Genomic DNA, 21,333 nt, shown 5'->3' with positions numbered 1-21,333 from the left:
TGACAAAAATTATATTGGGAGCACTCACTCAGATCCCAAATTGCAGTATTAAGGTTAGCAATGTATAATAACTTCTACCTAGCATCCTGATGAGCAAGTCAGATGGTAAACACTGGCATTGTAGGGGGAGATGAATATCATGGCCTGTTTTAAAAGAATCATAAGTCAGAGTGGACCCAAGACGAGGGACTTTGCTGGTGGCTGACCTCTTTGTAGAGCTGGACTCCCAAATTCCAATTTCCTTGGTCCGGTCTGTGTGCCATCTCGCCATCCACTAAGCAATATAAGGATTTATACCTAACCTCTTGAATTTGTCAACAAATGCACAAGTGCAGTATTGTCATATGCTTTGACCAAGTTAAGGTAGGCAGTGTGAACTGTTTTTCCCTCATTCATTGTTTTGCTGTCCTCCACAAAGATGTTCACCAGGTTGACCTGCTCTTAACCAAACAAAATTGGGTTGAGTCCAGTGTCTGAAGGTTTCCTTCATGCAGGCAACTATCATTTTTTTTTCTTTTTTAGTAAGATATATCCCTTAACTACTTTTGTATGATGTGTTATTACCGTTGTAAGGAGATGTCTCCTATCGGATGTCCACACTCCACCAATGATCCCTGACAAGTATGAGTATGCCAAATATGCATACCCCTCACAATGTCCCAGTGAGAGGAGAACAGGCATTTACCCCTTCAGCTGTATGACCTAATCACCATAGCACTGGATTTTCAAGAGAATTATGATATGGAAGCAGTCCTCCTGACAGTGTTTCAGCACTTTAAGTGCCTATCTACACTGGATTTACCCCCCCCCCAAGGAAGATGGTGTGCAGTAACCAGCTTCATGTACTAGTACTCCTCCACCACTGCTAGAAGCATAATGCTGGAAACATCAGTATTGCTGTAAAATAGGCACTCTGGTCAGTGTGTGCTAAACCGGTACAGGAACGTCTCCAAAGTCCACTCATTTTACTTTTCATGGTCTCTATTTTCCCTGGGTTTGGGAATATGCCTTTTTCCTGGGGATTGTGCAGTCTTTGAGCTGGAATAAGTAATTAGCACCAAGTATGGGGGGCTTAGAAGGGCTTACACCCTGTTTAAAAAAAAAAAAGTGGGTTTGCATTGTCCAAGGCTAATCCTTTGAGTGTGCACAGAAGTGTTTCAAAATTTTGTAACTTGTCAGCTTGAGTTGTTGGCATTTAGTGGATTCAATCTAGCTTACTAGATACATGTATGGATACATTATATATTGTATGTATGCAGCTTATAAGAAATATCACATTTTAAATGACGGTAATTTTGTTCTGCAGGTTAGACAGGAGGCTTGCTGCCTAATGCTTTTGTTCTACCTTTTCAGGTGGCTACCTTGCACATAGTCTTGCTATCATGACCGATGCAGCTCATTTATTGACAGATTTTGCCAGCATGATGATCAGCCTGTTTTCATTGTGGATGTCCTCACGACCAGCAACCAAAACTATGAACTTTGGCTGGCATCGAGCAGGTGAGAGGCCTGTGATTTTGTAATGTTCCCTCTAAGTTTGTAGATTCCTGAGTTGTCATCACTTTAGCACATTTGATATCCCCAAGGGACAGCTCCTTTTATACAAGTGAAAAGATATCCAAGTAAAAATGTTGTAATGGTTCCTTTATTTCTGTTTTACTTACTGGGCTTGCCTGACTGGGTATTCATTTGTTTACATTTATGGCTTATGTAGAAAAGTTCCAGATGATAGCAGCAGCAAAGTACGAAAACTGAAACTTTGTAACTGCTGAGTTGTAGAATATCATCTATTGATTAGTACCAGGCACCTTTTAAGTAAAACGGACAGTCATAACTGAACAAAATGATTCACATCAGCCAAGTACAAGTCCCCAAATGCATTACAGCCAGAAATAGAATGATGCAAGTTTCAATAATAAAGTAGTCCTTTCTAACTTGTTCTTTGGCGCTGGGACAGTAGTTCATTGGTGAAATTGGCGCTGGGGCAGTAGTTCATTGGTGAAATAGGTTAAGTTACATTCATCAGTATGAGTCCGTGACATAAACAAGTGAGGCAGAGTAACCTAGCAAACTGTGAACAGGCCATGTAATTCAGTTGTGATAGTGCAAATATTTTTTCACTTATCTGTTTCATTTATAGAGTGAGGGTTATGCATGTAGCCCACTTTGCTTCATCTTCATAAAGTCATCATCATCATCTTTTGGCTGTTCCCGTTAGGGGTCACCACAGCGGGTCACCTGTTTCCATTTCTTCCTGTCCTCTGCATCTTGCTCTGTCTGCATGTCCTCTCTCACCACATCCATAAACCTTATCTTAGGCCTTCCTCTTTTCCTGTTACCTGGTAGCTTCATCCTTAGCATCTTTTTCCCAATGTACTCCGCATCCCTCCTCAGCACATGTCCAAACCAACGTAATCTTGCCTCTCTGGCTTTGTCTCCAAATCTTCCAACCTGGGCTGACCCTCTAATATACTTATTCCTAATCCTGTCCACCCTCGTCACACCCAGTAGCTTCATCCTTAGCATCTTTTTCCCAATGTACTCTGCATCCCTCCTCAGCACATGTCCAAACCAACGTAATCTTGCCTCTCTGGCTTTGTCTCCAAACCTTCCAACCTGGGCTGACCCTCTAATATACTTATTCCTAATCCTGTCCACCCTCATCACACCCATTGCAAATCTTTACATCTTTAACTCTGCCACATCTAGCTCAAACTCCTGCCTTTTTGTCAATGCCACTGTCTCCAACCCATATAACATAGCTGGTCTCACTACCCTTGTGTAGACCTTCCCGTTCACTCTTACAGGTACTCATCTGTCACAAATCACTCCTGACACACTTCTCCACCCACTCCATCCTGCCTGTACTCTCTTCTTCACCTCTCTTCCACACTCACCGTTACTCTGAACTATTGACCCCAAGTATTTAAACTCATCCACCTTCGCCACCTCTACTCCTTGCATCCTCACCATTCTTCTATCCTCCCTCTCATTCACACACACATATTCTGTCTTAGTCCTGCTGACCTTCATTCCTCTTCTCTAGAGCACATCTCCGTCTCTCCAGGGTCTCCTCCACCTGTTCCCTACTCTCACTACAGATCACAATGTCCTCTGCAAACATCATAGTCCATGGGGACTCCCGTCTGATCTCGTCTGTCAACCTGTCAACCTGTCCATCACCATTACAAATAAGAAAGGGCTCTGAGCTGATCCTTGATGTAACCCCACCTCTACCTTAAATGCATCCGTCACTCCCACCGCAGACATCATCACTGTCAGTCACACAACCCTCGTATAAAGTATTAGCAGTAAATAATATATTTAATGACAGAGGAATTAAGTAGCAGCTTCAGCACACACTTCAACCTCTTGGAGCAAGACATCTCGACAAAGCCATAAATAAGTGGGACAAAGGCCCAGAAATAGGGATAAATTTTAAATATCGCTCTTACAAACTTAGAAAGTTGATAGAATAACAGGTTTTGCATTAGCATGAATTTCCTGAAGGCTATGAAGTCTGAAACTCAAATGTCTCATTTTCTAACTTCAGTCTTTAATGATTTGCCACTAATTTGCCAGCAAACCAATATTTTATGAAAATCTGATAAATATGAGGCAAAAATCTGAACATTCTGTGAAAATCTGTACAGTTGAGGGGTATGGTTTAGCTCTGGTCCCCTTTCAGTACATGTATGTAGGTATTTTATTTTCTTTCATCACTGAGAAAAAAGAAAGTTGTACACAGAGACTATATAAGAAATGCATTTGTATTTGCATTTATAACAGAATATGTCCTTCCACTTTACTGTTGCGCTATTCATTATAGTAGGGGTCCCCAGCCAAGGGTAGCCTGATGTCTGGCCAGTATACCAAAGCCTTTAGGTTGTTTTAACCGTATGCTGTACATCACACATGTTCCCCATGTAAAGTGTAGGGCATAAAGATGATGTCTGGATGTACCATCCTCAGAACTTCTTTGCTGCCAGTCTGCCATCTTTTGATCATCAGTCTGAATGCCTGCTTCATTTGCTGGTTCACCAAGCCATTTCAGATAAGTGCCCAGTTGGACTTTTTTGCTCTTATTTATCTTTTTTCTTGTTGCTTGTGGGGTACGTGTCATCCAGAAAGGGTAAATGCCAGTGTGGGAGACAGATTTCCCATAAAGATTGTCACGAGCAGTGCTTATTTTGTCTGTGCGTTTCCCATGATCATACATTCTGTTCTATTTGTCAGGTTTTCATTCCAAGAACTCTACATAGTCTGCTTTCCTCTCTGGCCTTGTACTTGGGAGAACCAATGTCTTCGCTTCTGGTGAAAGACACCATGTAAGGAACTTTCCTCTCTGAGGGTCAGCAGTCCATGAAGAAAAAGGCCAAGAAATCTAGGTCCGATTGTTCCACTGTGTCATCTCTGCTGGATGTCTCTGCTGAGGCTAGCAAAAGCATGGAGGATCACCTGGCTCCACCATTGGATTCCTGTGCTGTGACTGAGACCAGCATGGATACAACCTCTCACACATCCCTGGCGGCCTTGCAGATGTCCACTTCAGATGTTCAAGGGGAACCATGGCTGATTATTTCCGAAGGGCCTAGGGGTGTTCCTCAGATTCTGGTCAGAGGAAGTTCTGGCTACATTTGTCAAATGCCATCTGGGGTCTGAGCCTTCTGAATCTAGGAGAATGTCCCTTTGAAAAAGAAACAAAAAAACAAAGCATGTTTTTCTGGCTCCTAAGGGCCCTCGGTGATTTGCAGAATTTCACTCTGAGGTTGCTTAATGTCCTTATGGCTTTGAAACTTCCATGGAGTTTGATTTTGTACCCCACCCCCTTGGTCCTCTACTCCCTTAAAAGACCCAAGAAACCGGATTCCTCTGAGGAAGTGGATTCAGATGAATCCATTTCTTATTCATCTCGGATTCCCTCTCCTTTGGACTGTGGGTCTGATGAAGAGGAGTCAATATGTCTTGACACTTCTTTCGAGGAGATTTCTTTTGGAGAGACAATTTCTAGGATGACTGAGTTCTTTACATGGGATTGTGCTCAGGTTTCTGAGGTTCAAAACTGATACTACAAGCTTTTGCAAATGGACTTTCCTAGACCATCTGTTCCTCCTGTTTTGGCTGCATTGTTTGCCTTTTCTGCGGTGTCGAAGGCCCCAGGTTCCCAGCCTCCTGCCCGCAAGAAACCTGATAGGTTTTATAGTGTGCCTGAGACTGCAGACATCTCTATAGGTGCCCTTCTGCTGGAACTCTGTAGTGTCTGTGGCATCTGACAAGCCATCTCATTTACTGCCTTCTAAGTCACTTCCTTCTGGTAGAGAACGAAGAACTATGGAAAGGCTAGGTGAGGTTTATACCTCTGACAGTCCTAAAAGTTAAGGTAGCGATTATCAGACCCATATGTCAAGGTACATTTTGGCTCTTTCTCAAACCTGTCAGGTAATTTCTGATCTCCCTGACTCTGAAGGGAAGACTTCTGCTCTTTTTTTGCAATGGATTTCTTAGTAGGTGGCATGCCATTCTAATAAATGCAGTTATGATGCAGAATATGATTCTTTTAGAGCTGCTGCTTTTGATTCTGTGATGAGATATTCCTGGCTTCAGCTTCAACCTTTGCCTGATGATATTAAGGCTAAGTTGATGGATGCTCCTCTAGACAACAAATGCTTATTTGTTGAAGCTGCTGCTGATTTGTTTAAGTCCCTTCAGGATAAGGACAAGGCCTTGCAGGAACTTAAACATGTTTTTCTCTCTCCTATAAATTTCAGAGAAATTACTCAAATAAGCCAGCCTTTGTTTGTAGGCAGTCTCACCCTCCTCCCAAAGGTAAAGTGGGTGATGGGCTCCTTCTGCTAAAGCTACCCACACTACTGTGACACAGAATCTCCTTTTTCTGACAAGCCAGGTGCTGCCCGACTATCTTGTTCTTCTCTGCCACATATCCCTTTCACTTCATCTTTCCCTATCCCTTCCTGTCTGGTTAAAGATTACTTGGTGTTCCTGGGTTTTGTCCATTATCTGCCTAGGGTAGTTCATGGTATGAAAATCTCTTCCCACTTTTATGGATATTCTCAGCCCCCTTGGGAGCAGTTTGGCAGCCTTTCCAAGGGTGCTTTAGGACCTTTTGACTCTAGGAAGTATTCAGAAAGTTCCAGTTCCACAAAGGGGGAAGGGATTCTTCTCCAGAATGCTTTTATTTCCCAGGAAAGAGAGAACTTGGAGCCCTGTTCCTGGGCCTCTCTCACCTAAGCATCTTTCTGAATGTCTCTTCTTTCTGATTGCTGTCCCTTCAGACCTTGTTCCCTCTGCTGCTTCCTCAGGCTTTTCTGGTGTGTCTGGACCTCAAGGATGCTTACCTTCATATCCCTATTCACCCTCTTTTCAGGAAGTTTTTGTTTCTCTGTTGCTTCCTGGCATTTTCAGTTCTCTGCTTTGCCCTTCGGCCTTTCTACTGCTCCAAGGGTATTCACTAAATGCCTTGCTCCTGTGATTTTTTTTTTTTTTTTTTTTTGCAGGCCAAGGGGATACAAGTTTTCCCTACTTGGATGATGACCTATTTCAGGCCTCCTCTCCCAAGATATTGCTGTAAAATCTTCATTTGCTGTCTCTCTTCTGCAGTCTGGGGTTCACTATAAATTTCAAATAGTATTTCCTGACCATATCACAGGATCATGTCGTTTTTGGGTGCAGGATCCAGACTGTTCCAATGCTGGCACCCCTGCCTCCTCACAAGGCCCTAACTCATTTCTTTCTTTCTTTCTTTTAATCCCTTCTTCCTCTGGCTTCAATAACAGCAAGGGAATTTCTGAGAGTTCAAGAGTTCATGGCCTTCCACCATCCCTGTATTACATTTTGTCAAGCAGCACATGAGAAAAATTCAGTGGATTTTAAAGTCAGTTTAGCTTCAGTATTCTCATCCCCTCAATTTCTTCTTTCCTCTTCCATGTCTCAAACTGGGACTTCACTGGAACTTCACTGGTGGATTCAGCAGTTGACACTCAACCCAGGGCACACTTTTCTACCACCTCTTCAATCTGGGCCTCCCCTTTCAATCACCACTTCCCTCTCAGGAGCTGTTCAGACACTTCAGATGTGGAATGGGGAGCAACTTTAGGCTCCCTAAAGGAGACAACATTAACATCAAAGAAATTAGATGTTCTGTTGGCACTTCAGGCCTCCCCTGGGCCTCTCAAGGTGTTTACAGACAATACCACAGTGAAGTGTCAACAAACATGGGGGGGGGGGTCAAGATCTTATCTTTGCTGGTTTGCAATCCTAGTGTGGGAACTTGCTATCCATAATCAATCAACACTTCAGGCAATTTACATTCCCTCGGGTCAAAAAACTGTGGTAGACTCTGAGCAGGTCCATAACTCAACTCAGTCCCATGAGTGGATGCCTCAAAGGGATGTTTCTGGGTGTCTTCCGTCAGTGGTGGACTTCTCAAATGGATATGTTTGCCTCCCCTCTGAATTGGCAACCGCCTCTATTTTGTGCCAGAGCCCCAGTTCCTCTTGTTTGGACAGTGAATGCCCTCTCTCTTTCTTGGAAGTGGATGTTTCTCTGTTTTCCTTCCCCTTCCTCTGAGTCCAGAAGTCCTGTTCAAAATGCAACAGTATGCCCCAAAAACGTGTTGGTGACTCCCTTTTGGCCAATACAGCATTGATTCCCTCTTCTGCTTTTAGCCAAGGGCAGTCATCTCACAGGGTAGACCTACTCGCACAAGACTAGGGATCTCTCATCCAGCCCAACTTGTCCACTCTTCAGCTGACTGTGGATAATAGGATTTTGATTTCACATATACACCTTTTTTCTGAGGACATGTTTAGGGTCCTGCAGGAGGCTAGGAAATCCTACGTATGTGAATGAAAGCGGGTTTCTGTTAGTGTTTCTCATAACCAGGATCCACTTTCTGTGGATGTTCCTTTGGTTCTCTTATTTGTGTGAACTTTTCAATGCTGGGTTGGCTTATTCTTCTGTTAAGGCCCACTTTTCAGCTATTTCTGCTAGTCTGCCTTTATCACCTCCTTTAGCTTCTAAATTTGAAGCTAAACAGTTTATTTGTGCCCCAGGAAGTCTGTTCCTCCTCCCTGTGATCTTAATTTTGTTTCATAAAAATTGACCCAGGCTCCTTTTGAGCCTGCTGCTTCAGCTTCCTTACAGCATTGTTCTTGGAAGACTGTACTGTTGGCCTTTACATTTGCCAGACAGTGTCTGAGTTACAAGCTCTTATGGCTTGCCCTCCTTTTTTTAGTGTTCCATAAGGACAGGGTGTCCCTTCGTACTAATCCTTTTTATGCCCAGGGTGGTGATTCAGTTGTCTCTGTCTATTCAGTTGCTCACTTTTTTTCCTTTCTCTGCAATATGCTAGTAAGAAGGTGCTGCACACATTGGATGTGTATAGACAATTCAAGTTTTATTATTTATTTTTTATTTATTTATCATTTGTTGACCAGGAAAGTCCGACTAGGCTCCACATAGCCTGTTTTCAGCGGAGGCCCGGGGAGAAATGCTCCAGATGCATGTCTTTGGAATGTGGGAGGAAACCGGAGTACCCGGAGGAAACCCACGCGAACAGAGGGAGAACATGCAAAACTCCACACAGAAGGCACCCCAGCTGAGAATCGAACCGGAGAGCCTCTTGCTGTGAGGTAACAATGTTAACCGCTGCACCACTGTGCCACCCATCTTATTTGGATAAGACTAAGGTTTTTCGTAAATGTGATCTGCTCTTTGTTTCCTTACATCCTAGGTCTTTAGGATTGGCTGTGTGCAAGCAAACTTTCTTCTTGGATTTCTAAAGCCCTTTTTTTTTTTTTTTTTATTCCTTTCATGGTAAGTGACTTCCTTTTGTTAAGGCTCATCTTACTTGGAGATGTCTTCTTCTGATGCCTTTTCCAAGGGTTTGGTTAATAACTCTATTCTTGAGACAGCTATACCATTACCAAGCACTACAAGTTGGATGGAATTTCCAGAGCTAGAGCTGGTTTTGCTGGGGCCATCCTTCATGGGTTTCTAGAGGACTCTGCTGATCCTTCCTCCTCCCGGTCTTCTTCCTGAGCTTTTGTCCTCTCCATATTGTAATGAATCTTGCAACACTGAAATGGAAGAACATAGCACAGTTGTGCAAGAACCTGCCATAATGGTAGGTGTCCTCTTCACTGTTGCAGTATTTGCTCCCTTCCTCCTACCCCTGGTCCTTTTCTCTTCTGGATGTATTGGTTACCTCTTTACTCCTTGGACTGGCATTCCTACCAGGGATTTCTGTTCTGAGGATGGTACATCTGGATGTCACATTTATACCCTACACTTTACATGGGGAGCATACATGTGATGTCAGTGTACCTTAAAACAGCCTAAAGGCTTTGTTATACTGATTGGATGTCAGGCTACCCTTGGCAGGGGATCCCTAATGTAATGAATACTATAACAATGAAGACAAGGCCATCTACCGTTATTGTAGATCTTGCACAACTGTACTTTCATTTTGATAATCATTCCACCTTGATTAAATAATAAACCGTTCATATCAACTTCATGTGGACATTTGCACTTCATTGTTTCTGTAACATTTGTATCAAGACACTTGCCTTGAAAATCTGCACTAACACTTTCTTGTGCCATCATCAAAACATATCAGTGCTGCTGTCGGTGATAAAGTACTGAAAAACATTGTGTTCATTCTTCCAAGCCCTTAGAACCCATTTCTTGTCAACTTTGAACAAAATAACTTTATTTGATAGCAAAACATGTTTGTAATGTATTATGCAGTATAAGAGAGCTGCATGAATAAATTACAATCAGTAAATACACAACCATTTTCCAGAGCATTTCCCTGATGCTATTTTAGTATCACCTGTATGAAGATATCTCCCAATCCTAAAAAGAAAGAAATCACCTAAGTTGAGAATCACTGGAGGGGGCTTTGCCTTTTATTGACTTCCTTAATAACTTCTGAGAGATTTTAGATGTATTCTTGATAAGAACAGCATTCCTGATCGATTTAAAGCATGCATCCTGCCATTACTCACCAGGATGAAATCAAGGGCCATGCCATTCTGCAAGACCACTACCCTGAATTTGGTCCGTTCAATACAGTTTGGCATAAGATTTTAAAGGTAGCATTAAAAAAAATCACTAGGTTTTAAAGATCCATGCCAAGGAAAGATGCCTACTCCTGAGGTATCACCACCAAGGTCCATATTGGCCATGTCGGGATATTTTTATACCTTATGCTTCTAATGTTTCCTTCCTGCAGAGTAGCAGAATGACGAATAGCTGGATACAAGTATGGCACACATTTACCAGTTCAGCCTTGGTATAACCATTTATAGGCTCAGTTGTAACAAAGAAAATATAGTCCTATGCACTAAAGCATCCCCATTCAGATATATGTAGCTATAACAAATATTACACAGCCTGAAAACAGTTAATACTCAGAGACAATTATGTACAAGTTTGCAGTTTGTGACATTAAGTACCAACTAAAAGAGCACTTTTATTCTTACCCAGTGATTTTGATCCACGTTTCCTTCCAGAGAAGCAGACTCAGCAGTGACTATCACAAGTATTTTTTCCAAAGTCTTGGAATGACAAATTTGTAACAATCCACTCACAGCTAATGAGATTTAATTCTTCTTTAAGGATTAGTGGTACTTGAGTCTAGTCCACTATAAGCAGCCTGTAAGTGAACACAAACCCAATAGTTACTCATGTTGTGTCTGTATGCATCTTGATTAATCCCAAGAAAGGATTTTAACTTTTGATGCCTGACAGGTGCAAATCTTAAGCAAGAAAAATTATGAGCAGCATTAAGGATTTTAAGGTGTAACCTTATCTGCTCTTAATTCTGGAAAGGGAAGTGTGGGGAATGGTTCTTAGTTTTCTTCTGTCATTACTCTGTATGTCTTTTGACAATTGTGCTACACACACACAGCTAGTCAACCCAGCACAGAGAACAGAAGTCTAAGTGGTAAACAAGATTTGGTAGGACTCTTGCCAACATGAGCTCAGACTTTGTCAAATCCTGACAGCATTAACAAACTTCATCTCTTGGCTTCAAATTATGACAGCAACATTTGTATTTTGGCAAGGATTCTATGGCAAGTAGAAATAACTTACTTTTTTATACAGCACCTTTATTGAATTGTCACTTGTGACATAGTATTTCTACATTATACAGAACGTATATCCTTTTGAACATTATAATCAATCCAGCGTTACTTAAATTTGTCAATTACTGCCTTCCTTTAAACCTCATTCCACCTCCAAAACATTTACATGCATTATTACCACATCTTTTTTCTATGCAATTTGCTCCGACCCTTTTCAAACTATCTCACTTATCTCTGTTGCAATATTCACTGCTCCAAATACAGTGGTTTAGACTTTGATTTCTAATTTCTAGTAATTGCTTTTTTGGCAGCTACGAGAATTAAACTTAACATGACCTTACTATGTCTAGACAATTCAGATACTGTGTTCCAGCAAAAAAAATAATTTCCTTAGTTATACCCATTAGCTCACCCGGTATTTTTGGCAGAGTACTCTTTAGGGAATTTTTCAACTCTTCCAACTCATTACATTCCCAAAACTTCGTTCCTGGTTACCTGTTTCTTCCCCATCACATCTCAAGCATTTGCCAGCTGCCTGAGGAATATATCTTGGAGTGTGCTTGGAGTTTAGAAATGCTTCCAAGCAAACATCCTAAATCTTCTTGACTTTGCATATTATGTCCTCCAGTTTGTTTCTTGACTTTGCATATTTGGGAGCCATGCACATGTCCTCCAGTTTAAACCTTCTGAATTGCTTATCCAATATCTCTTGCCAATTTTCTTTTCTAACTGTCTCCTGATATTTTATATGCCCTACTATTTATCTCTCATTTAACAGTTTATGTTCTAGATTTAGCTAAAACCTCCACCAGTGCAGGTCTTTCACTCAGGATTCCCATATCCCTTTCAATCTGCCTATATTCTGATATTAATCCCTGATAGGGAAGGTAGTCTGTGTGCTGCAGTCCAAATGTTTTGTTGCCCTCTGTAATAGAAATAAGTCTTGAACAATATGACAGTAATGCATCATCAGTTAAAATAATGCATCATCAGGTAAAGCTCGTTGTTTGAGCTGGGTAGGGACAGAGGCATCCTCATGGGTCTTTCTGTGAATTATTTTGCTTTTGCAAGGAACTTGAATTCTACCAGAAAGTTAAGCATACTAATTAATACCGAAGGTAATGAATAAGGCCATTTTAGATTTGTTTCAGCACATAATTTAACCAGCTTGTTTTGAAAGTTTGATTAGTCCTTTCTACTAGGTGTGAGGATTGGGATGGTGAGAGCAGTACAGTTTAGTCTCTCCTTTAAAAATCTGTGAATCTCCTTTGTATCTGGCCGGTTAAGTGGTTTACTGATCCATATGTATTATGTTGGATACTTCAAATTGCAGAATAAATTCTCAAATTATCTTTAGTACTGTTAAAGCATCTGCTTGAACACAAGGATATGCTTCTACATAACTGAAGATGCAAACCTACTATTACACATTTCAGACTTTTGAATTTTTGGCAACTGAATAAAATCCACCTGTAAATTCACAAAAGGCCCCAAAAGGGGTTGGTGAAGATGAAGGCACATATCTAGTAGTTCTTGTAATGTTATGTTCCAAACTGAGCATTTCTATACAAACTGAAGAATTAAGGAGAAAGGTGCATAGCGGTCTTCTTTCGGCTTTTCCCAGTTAGGGGTCACTACAGTGGAACGCCGGTCTGCTAATGACTGGCAGTTGAGTTTTTCAGTGCAGAGGTGCCAGCCCGAGGTCCAACCTTCAAAGAAGGCACACCCATTCACGCATGTCTTTCGAACGCCAGCCACTCGACCGCGGGGAGGACATGCCGACTCCATACAGAAGGCGCTCCAGCCGAGAATGGAATGGGAAAACCTCTTGCTGTGAGACGACACTACCGCTGCACCACGTGGCTATTTAGAGAAATTAAATGCCATAGGGCATTCTTACCTAGATAAGGTAAATGGTAGGCTTTCACCAAATAAGGAAAGAATGTGGGACAACCAGTCTTCCATCTGTGTCTCCACAGGCATATCCAGTCTGAATCCACTTTGCGTTTCCTTCTCTGATGCATTGTCCTGAAAATTCACTAATCTAATAAAATCAAAGATTTCATCTTTACAATTTAACAAACTTGTTTCATAAGCCCAGGTAGGGCTTGAACTTGCTACATTGTCTGCTAAATTATTAGCTCTTGTTGCAGAATTTACAGCCTTTCAACTTGACAGTTGTCTGACTAGGCTTTCAGGGGAATATGCATATGTGGCATTCCTAATATTTGTTCCTCAGGATGTTAAATACTCCCTTTATTTCCAGAGCTGCCTGAAATGTACAACTGCAATTGTATATCTGGAGTCATTGTAAACATTAACTGCCTTTCCTTTAGCAATTTTGGAAGCTTTTGCTAAGGCTAAAAGTGCAGGAACTTGCACTGTCATTACTTCTTCCCCTTATCGATGAAAGTACAGAATTTTCTGTTCAAACTGCTGTTCCTGTAACAAGCTGTGCCTTTTAATTTCTGCTGCAGGATCCATTCATGAAAAGGTTCCGTATTTGTTTTAGGTGAATCTTTCAAGTCTATTCTAAGAGAAAGCGGATAGTAGCAGCAATTCAGTTATGCAGTTTGCCATCCTCATTTGTCATTAATTGATGCAAGGTTTAAGGCAGTCATTGTGTCGATGTAATTTAAAGATAAGCAGTAAGAGTGACTTTGTATTTTATCGATTGAGTGGTGGACAGAGACTGCATTTTTAGTTTTAGGAGAGTGGTAACAGACTGGGGATTGCCTACAGTTGGCTCATGCCCAAACACTAAGTATACAGATAAGTTAACAAAGATAGCAGCTGCAGCCACCACTCTTAAGCACGGTGGTATTCTGTTGGCTATTGGGTCTAATGCAAGATGGAGGTCTGTATTTCTGTCCATGATTTATGTTACAACTCCTTGTGTAATGAGAGAAAAGTGTAAAAGGTTTTCAGAATCTTGAATCGCTGCCTTTTGTAGAAATGGAAGAAAATTCTTCAAAATCTCAAACAAACTAGCTACAGCCCCTGCCCTTGGATTGCCAGATTCTGAGGTGCCTGTCAGTTAAACATTAGACAATTATTGCTTTGTCTCAGGATGTCAATTTCAACCAAGCTGACCACAAAGGCATTTGGAAAGTGAAAATCCATGGTTCCAGCTGCTTATTAATGTGGGCTGAAGAGGGGTAGTACGTATGAGATTTGGAGTCTGTTACTGGAAGTACTATCTGCCAGGTGCTGGAGATTGTGGTCATCTCAGCACAGCTGCACACTGACATGAATCAGTGATGCTTTGCTTCTTTTGTCACTGGAAGCAGACAGTAGGACTAGTCCAAGCTGGTTCCTGTGACATATTAACCAGTATGTTGAGAGGGTCAGTTTACCTGATGTAGTCTGCTCTTGGTATATGCCATGAACAGACCTTAAAGTACCCAAGATGTACAAAAGCCTTGAAGATTCTCCTCATAACTACAGGAGATTCCATAGTGAAGTTATGTCCACACTACCCAGCCAAGACTGGAGGAATCTGTGCCCATGCACTCCTGCTTATCACCAGGAGCAAAACAGCAGCACTAATCCTTAATGAGCAATTTAGGTGCTGGTCTAGGATTGGCCTACTTGGAAATTTGCTATTTTTATGCTCCTTTTGTCAGAATTTTGTGAAAATAAAAATGAGTTTTGGTGTATCCTGTAGTAAACTAGTCCAATTTATATTGCTGCCATTGATAAGTAAAAACAAGTCGAAGGTGGCTATCGGGATGTATAGGTATGGAAAAAATAAGCTGAACATAAATCTGTTACAGAAAAATAAATAATCCATGAAGGTATACAGCTAACAATAGCAGAAAGATCTGGCGTGACAGGAAATCTAGGGTGTACAGCACAGTTCACAACTATCAGATTTTGTACAGATCGATATGTAGGTCATGCTAGCTTTTAAATAGAAAAGTACTGGCTAACAATTGAAAATTGCCTTCCTGCAATAACAAGTTGGAGCATTGTTCAGTATTCATTTTTCTCCTATATTTTTCGGTCTTATTTTATCTTTGAACTTGATGATTCAAATCTTAAGATTTCAGTAGGGAACCATGTATAAATGTTGCTTTGCCATGAAAAAAATCTTGAAAAACATTTAAATGCACATTATTTATAGCTTTTATACTTTATAACCCAATTTTTATTTATGTTGAACAAAATCGTGTAGTTGGTAGAAACACACCCGTTTTTTTATGAATTTTGCAGTATGAAGGCATCTCCGTGAATATTTTTAAAACAAAATGTATTCGTGTTAGTTTTCCACTACAGAACGCTACTGTTAATGAGAATAATGGCAGCATTTATGAAGGCCGTTTCCAAACCCATTAAAACTCCTACCTGAAGCCATCAGAGGCATAGCCAAGCATGTTTAACCCAGTGTGTAACACACCAACAGAGTAAAACATTATTGGACTTCTGTTATTCTACAGTGTTGGTCTCAATGTAACATTAAGTGGCTCACTGTTAACTTACTGGGTCATTGCAGTCCACCACATTTACTTCATGCTATGCAGTGATGAATATTCCTCTGCCTAGAATAATGCATTTGCTTTATAGCAAGCCTCTTGTTTTAAGTCTGACAGCTGCACTGGAACATAGGCCAGACAGAGTATGTGATGGTCCCAGGGAGGAGAAGGGGAGCTACTAAGTTCTGAACCATAATGCATTTAAACTTTTGAAAGAAAAGATTTCTTAACTTGCTGAATGGACCTTATGACTTCTGGTAGTGACTGGTTTAGCAACTTGCTAAACAGGTTTAAAAAAAACCCATCAAGGTTGACCTAAATCAACACTGTATCCCTTATGGACATATTCATTCCCAAGCATCATGGGTCACTAAGAGAGGAGAACTAATTTGTTGTGGTGCTAATGTATGCTCTTAACACCCTCCCATTGGCCAGGCCATGCCGTGCATTACCTACTCTGCTGCTTCCCCACAATGCTCTGCTGAAGTATTGTGCACATGCATAGCCACTGTCCAGGCATCCCTCCTCCATGAGCTGCTAATTTACCTTCACACACACGGCACTGCTACTGTGGTAATTCAAATTCCCTTCTGTCAATATGGGCAAGCCAGTATCCTTCATCTGCTCCAGTCCATTCCTAGCTGGTTTCACCAGTACCCAGACTGCTAGTCAAATTCATGCTGTCTAGGGTTTAGTTAGGGTCAAAACCTCTACACTATTTGCTGGCTAATTTTTCTACCAAATGACATTTTTAATTTTATTATTAAGCTTTGTTTCCAGAATATGAAGCTATTTTCAAAGAGTTTTGAAGAGATGTCCTTTGTGAATATCGGAGCAAAGTAATTGGCAGGCTAGAATGGATATTGACAACAATGTGACTCTACTAGGTCTGCCATGCAGAATAAAGCAAAAATTATTTACAAAGCTATGAGAATGAGATGAGAGCAACCACAAGAGAGGTGATCATTTTATTTTTTGGAAAATTAGTATGCTTGAAAACAGGACATTGAGCTAGCTCATGGAACAAATTCATGTTAATCGTGCTGCAGTAGTCTTGGCTGTATGGGTTATATTCTGCATAGGATATCACAGATGGCCAGTTTCCAAAACTTCAGGACACCTTCCCCATGTCCAGACCATTACTTGGCTCAAGTTAAGCTGACTAAAAAGTCAGGCTTGGTTGCCAAGCCCTTTAGAGCTTTCCTTCAGCTAAAGAGTGCTTTTCTGCAGGCCTTTGAAAATCAACTGTCTGCTAACACTGTTTCATTGTTGGGCAGATAAAATCCCTTCAGGTAAAAACCTAACGTATTACTTTTTTACTTGAGATACTTAAGTTTTTTTCTAGCTTAAAAATATTTCTTTTTAAGAAAGTGTGTTGAGACTCTGACTTTGAGAGCATGATGTTAAATTGTTTAAAACTATTTTTCTGTGGAGAAACTATGGCTATTTTATTTTTTGAGGCTGAAGTCTTTAAAGTGCTTTTTACTGTTTTTCTTCTGAAGAAGTTGCACTGTTATATTCCTGTTTTGCTGACTATTGCTTTAAAGCTTCCACAGGAAATTTGGCTTGACCATGGCTGAAAATACCGGTCCTTCTGTCAAACCTTCCAACCACAAAAATAAATATTGTTAAGCAGCTTTTGCCACCACAACAGGCTGATAATTGTTTCAGCCATAGCTGGGTGACTGTGCTGTAGCCAAATCTGGTTCCACAGACTGCTCAGCTTTTTCTTTAGAGTCCCCTGGTGTAGTCCATACAGCCACCATGGACCAGGGACTAGACACACCTTCTATGGCTGTTAGGGTCCCCTCAGGGGGCAAGGGAGAAACCACACTTGTCAGCTGTGGTAGAAGGGACAGGGAACGCACCCCTGCTTAGCCAAAATGTTGAGCCCATCCTTAAGGAAACCATTGGTGGCAGTACCAGATCTGTTTTTTTTTTTTTTTCCACAAATTCTTGCAAAAAAGAAAAATAACTAAAACATTTAACTTGTCATAATGTCATTTGCTCTGGACAAGTGTAATTTATTGGGCCATGCTCTTAACCGTTTCTGATTAATGATAACCCCACATAGGGATGATGAGTGTTTTCTGTGGGAGAATACTGAATTTTCCCAGTCACTAATAAAATATGATTTGCTACAACTGGATTTTCCAGAACCTTCCCCTATTCCTCCACTTCTGTCAGCTATGGAGGATGCCTGCAGTTTCCCTGACATTCAGCCCACTACCCATTGAAAGAAAGATAGATAAATTGTATAAAGTTCCTCAGTATTTCAAGTTTCTGTACAGTAATCCCAGACCTGACCCAACAGCTGTAACTTGACCGACTGTTCAGCAGTAGTTAGATTCATTTAATTCTAATCCATCTTCTTTTGATAAGGATCGAAAAGCTTTTAAGTTTGAGGAAAAGAACATGTGCTTCTGTAACTTTGCTTTTTAGAATTCAAACTGTCAGGCTGCTGTGTTGGTTTATCCAGACTGTGAAAGAATGAGGAATGTTTTGGCATTTAAGGAGGTTTGTCTGGCTGTGTTCTCAGTACCTCTCAGAAGATGTCAATTCTTCTTTGGGTATATATTTTGTTTTTGGACCTTCTGATACCAAACTTATCCAAAAGTGTGATGAGATGTGGAATATCTGATTTCAGGGAATCTTTCAGAATTTTCAGCCCCCCCTCTATATTTTCCAAGGCATTCTATGCTGCCTTTTATAACTTTAGCAAAAAAAAAAAAAAAAACTCAAAACTGTTTCAGCAGAATATACAAGAGAGCTTGTATCCTCCACCTTGGCTTTCCCTTAATCCTTCCAAAAAGTCTGAATCTCCATTTCTGCCTTTGGCAATGGATTGTTTCAGACAAATTGGTCCTGAATGGGATCAGTCTAGGCTACAGATAACAAAGGGGGGGGGGGGGTTGGACTCCTCTCTGTTTAGGGGATTCCTCTGCATCTGCCAGATTCTTCTTCTCCCATTTGCATCATATGATTTCTCAGTGGGTAATAGAAGCTATTTCTCCCCCTCAGTTATGGAAAGGATTTTACTGGAATATTTTATTTCCAAAGAAAGAAAATTGTAGGAAACTTTCTCGGGATTGTTTTTTTCTGAACCAGTTTATGATGCAAAATCTCTAAATGCGTTCACTTCACAACCTGTTACCTTTCCTCCCTAATTTGAGTTTTCTAATAACCTTAGATTTAAGATGCAGATCATTAATTTCCTACTCCTCCAATTACAAATATTAAAGATGTATGTACCAGTTCACTGCCTTATTCTTTGGGCTATCCAATGCTCTGCCAGTTTTCAGTGTGATGGCCCACTGTAGTCTGCATGGTATCCGCACGTTCCATATGTGATGCTAAAAATGGCAGGTCTATAGTTAGTGAGATTTGGCTTTATTGTCTGGAATGAACCCACAAAGACTAAAAATGTAAACAGTCATGGGCATTCAGAAGCCATGTAGCTGAAACAGTGGCATGTTGCTATCCAGTAGGTCTCTACCACAGGAATTTGAAGGTATTACTTGGTGAAAACTTTAGCTTGGCTGGTTCTTTCTTGCGGTTTTTGCCAAATGGTTTGTTTGTGTGACCATTTTACCCTTGGGTGTAGGTGTTATTTAGGATAATTTGCAGGCACCTCTATATTTGATGCTGGATTTTATTTTAAGCTTTGTGTTCCTAAAGTATAGCTAAACAATCCACTTGTGCTGTAATGATTAAAAAAAAGCCACTACATAGCATATCTGCAGCTACTGGGGTTTAATTTAACTGGCTGGAATGTACCCATAAAGACTTGAAAAGTAAAAGGTCATGGACATTCAGAAGCCAATGCAGGATATTAAAGGTATTGCGCAATGAATGCTAGCTTGGTTGGGTCTGTCTTGCAAATGTTTAGTGATTAGTATTTTCTGATTTGACCTATGGTTTTCCAGAAGTTTAGAAAGTGTCAGATCCTAGTTTGCCTTCATTAATTCCAGACCTTGGTAGCTAAGAGCATCTACAGTATACTCCTTTCAAAAAACGTACTTTCAGATAAGCAGTGATTATCCCATAAGAATCATTGCAGATATTTGCCATGTGACATCTTTAATGTTTGTAGGGATGCATAGTAAAGATCCAGAAAATTTCCATGTGTGACTATCCTCTCTGATGTTTTTACTGTGGCATTGCCCTGAAAGAGATGTACCATATGGCATGTTTCCCTTCTGTAAGCTTCCTAATATTTCAATCTATATACTTATGTATATGATATCCCTCTTTTTATTAAGCTACACTGTGCATTACTGTATTTTATTTTTAAATATATTTGACTCCATAGTGTGCATGTGATGGACTTCTTACTTAAAATCAGATTTTTAATTCACATTCTTAGACATTTCAGTGAATGTAGGTTTGCAGTTCTGGGAACTGTCCATAATGCCTGGTTGTTTTCTTCTCAGACTTCTAAATGTACTGTGCACATTATCTTGCTTTATTTGATACATGCACCATAAACATGGAGTATGGTAATGAGACAAAACACATTTCTGAAGCACACATGATTGTGGAAGTCCACAGATGTGTACTATGCACACTGGTGTCTACACTCTGGCAGTAGTGCACCATGAGTTTTCACTTTTCTGCCAATAGCAGGGAGCGATGTGCAAATGTTTTTTTTTCCCCTTTGCCTTGATTTCAGAATGGGGGGGGGGTACATTAGCATACTGTGATATTGGAATCTATTCAGGTGAATGCTGTCATTGGACGGAACTTTTTTTTTCACTCCTGCAGCACAGAGTAATGTAATTTGGGATGTTCTTCGTTCCACATTGCTGCAGTCCTAACTATTGGGTAGTCCGCTGTCCAGTCGGCCCGAATACCAAAGTATAAGGCTGACGTCGGTCAGGGCGCATTAGACTGACGTCAGAACGTCAGGGTACTAATGCGCATGACCGACGCCATATCCTCAGTCTTTTTTGCCGCATGGTCCGATGCAGAAGCAGTTTTGCGAGTGCAGGTTGGCGTTCTGAAATTTTCTGAAGTCGGAGTTTCAGACCGAATCAAAGTTGGCTAAGTACCCCGTTGGGGAACATTTTGGTTTTTTCTTGCCTCAGTATTTAACCGGATGTCAGAAAAGTGAATAACTGTATTTCTTGTGGGAAACAGATACCTCATAGGGATTACCATACCTTGTGTATACCTTGTTTAGGGCCTGAGCACGACGTTGTTGGATGCCGCTCTTGTGCTAGATTTAACAAACGCACTATTAAGAGAAGGTTAGACTGTGCCAGGTTAGTGTTTGGGAAGCGTTGCAATTATAACATGCCGTCGGATGCTCCGACGCCCGCTTCCAAAAGCGCAAGGACAAAACAGCAAAGCCTAGGTTTGATGATCCGGCAGTCCCTGACGTCGGTTCTTTAGAAGGCTCAGTGGAGCCAGAGGTTTTGCCAGGAGTTTCTTTGGAGTCTCAGGCAGAGACTTTACTGTTACAGGATGTGCCTTCTCAGGAAGTAGGCCAGGCTGAAGGGGCTTCTCAGGTAACTGTTCTTCCCTCTCTTCCCAAGGTAGTTAGAGCCTCTCCTTCTGTTTCCAAAACTTCTTTGAGAGGTAGGCCAAGTTTAGCTTCAGTGGGGGCTTCTCCTAGCACTTCAGGTTCTGTGCCTAAGAAACATATGCTTAAAATGGCAGAAGATTTGATTACTATGATTAGAGGTTCTATGCCCCCTCCTGATTAAGAGGCCTAGGGTGGAACCTGAGTTTGAGAGTTTTGA

The 21,333-nt window shown here is 41.0% G+C and overlaps 1 protein-coding gene across 2 annotated transcripts in view; it reads left to right on the top strand.

The window, feature by feature from the left end:
- LOC122792288 (zinc transporter 2-like) overlaps nt 1–21,333 on the top strand; it is a 502,472-nt gene that overhangs the window by 221,915 nt on the left and 259,224 nt on the right. For both annotated transcript variants that reach the window (XM_044060060.1, XM_044060061.1), the window contains one exon: nt 1,354–1,500. In XM_044060060.1, the coding sequence (XP_043915995.1) occupies nt 1,354–1,500 (147 nt within the window). The remainder of the gene's footprint in view (nt 1–1,353; nt 1,501–21,333) is intronic.

Source organism: Protopterus annectens, chromosome 1.part2 (genome assembly GCF_019279795.1).
Source record: "Protopterus annectens isolate FY-2018-M chromosome 1.part2, PAN1.0, whole genome shotgun sequence".
NCBI classification, from domain to species: domain Eukaryota; kingdom Metazoa; phylum Chordata; order Ceratodontiformes; family Protopteridae; genus Protopterus; species Protopterus annectens.
This window is presented reverse-complemented; position numbering and strand designations above follow the sequence as displayed.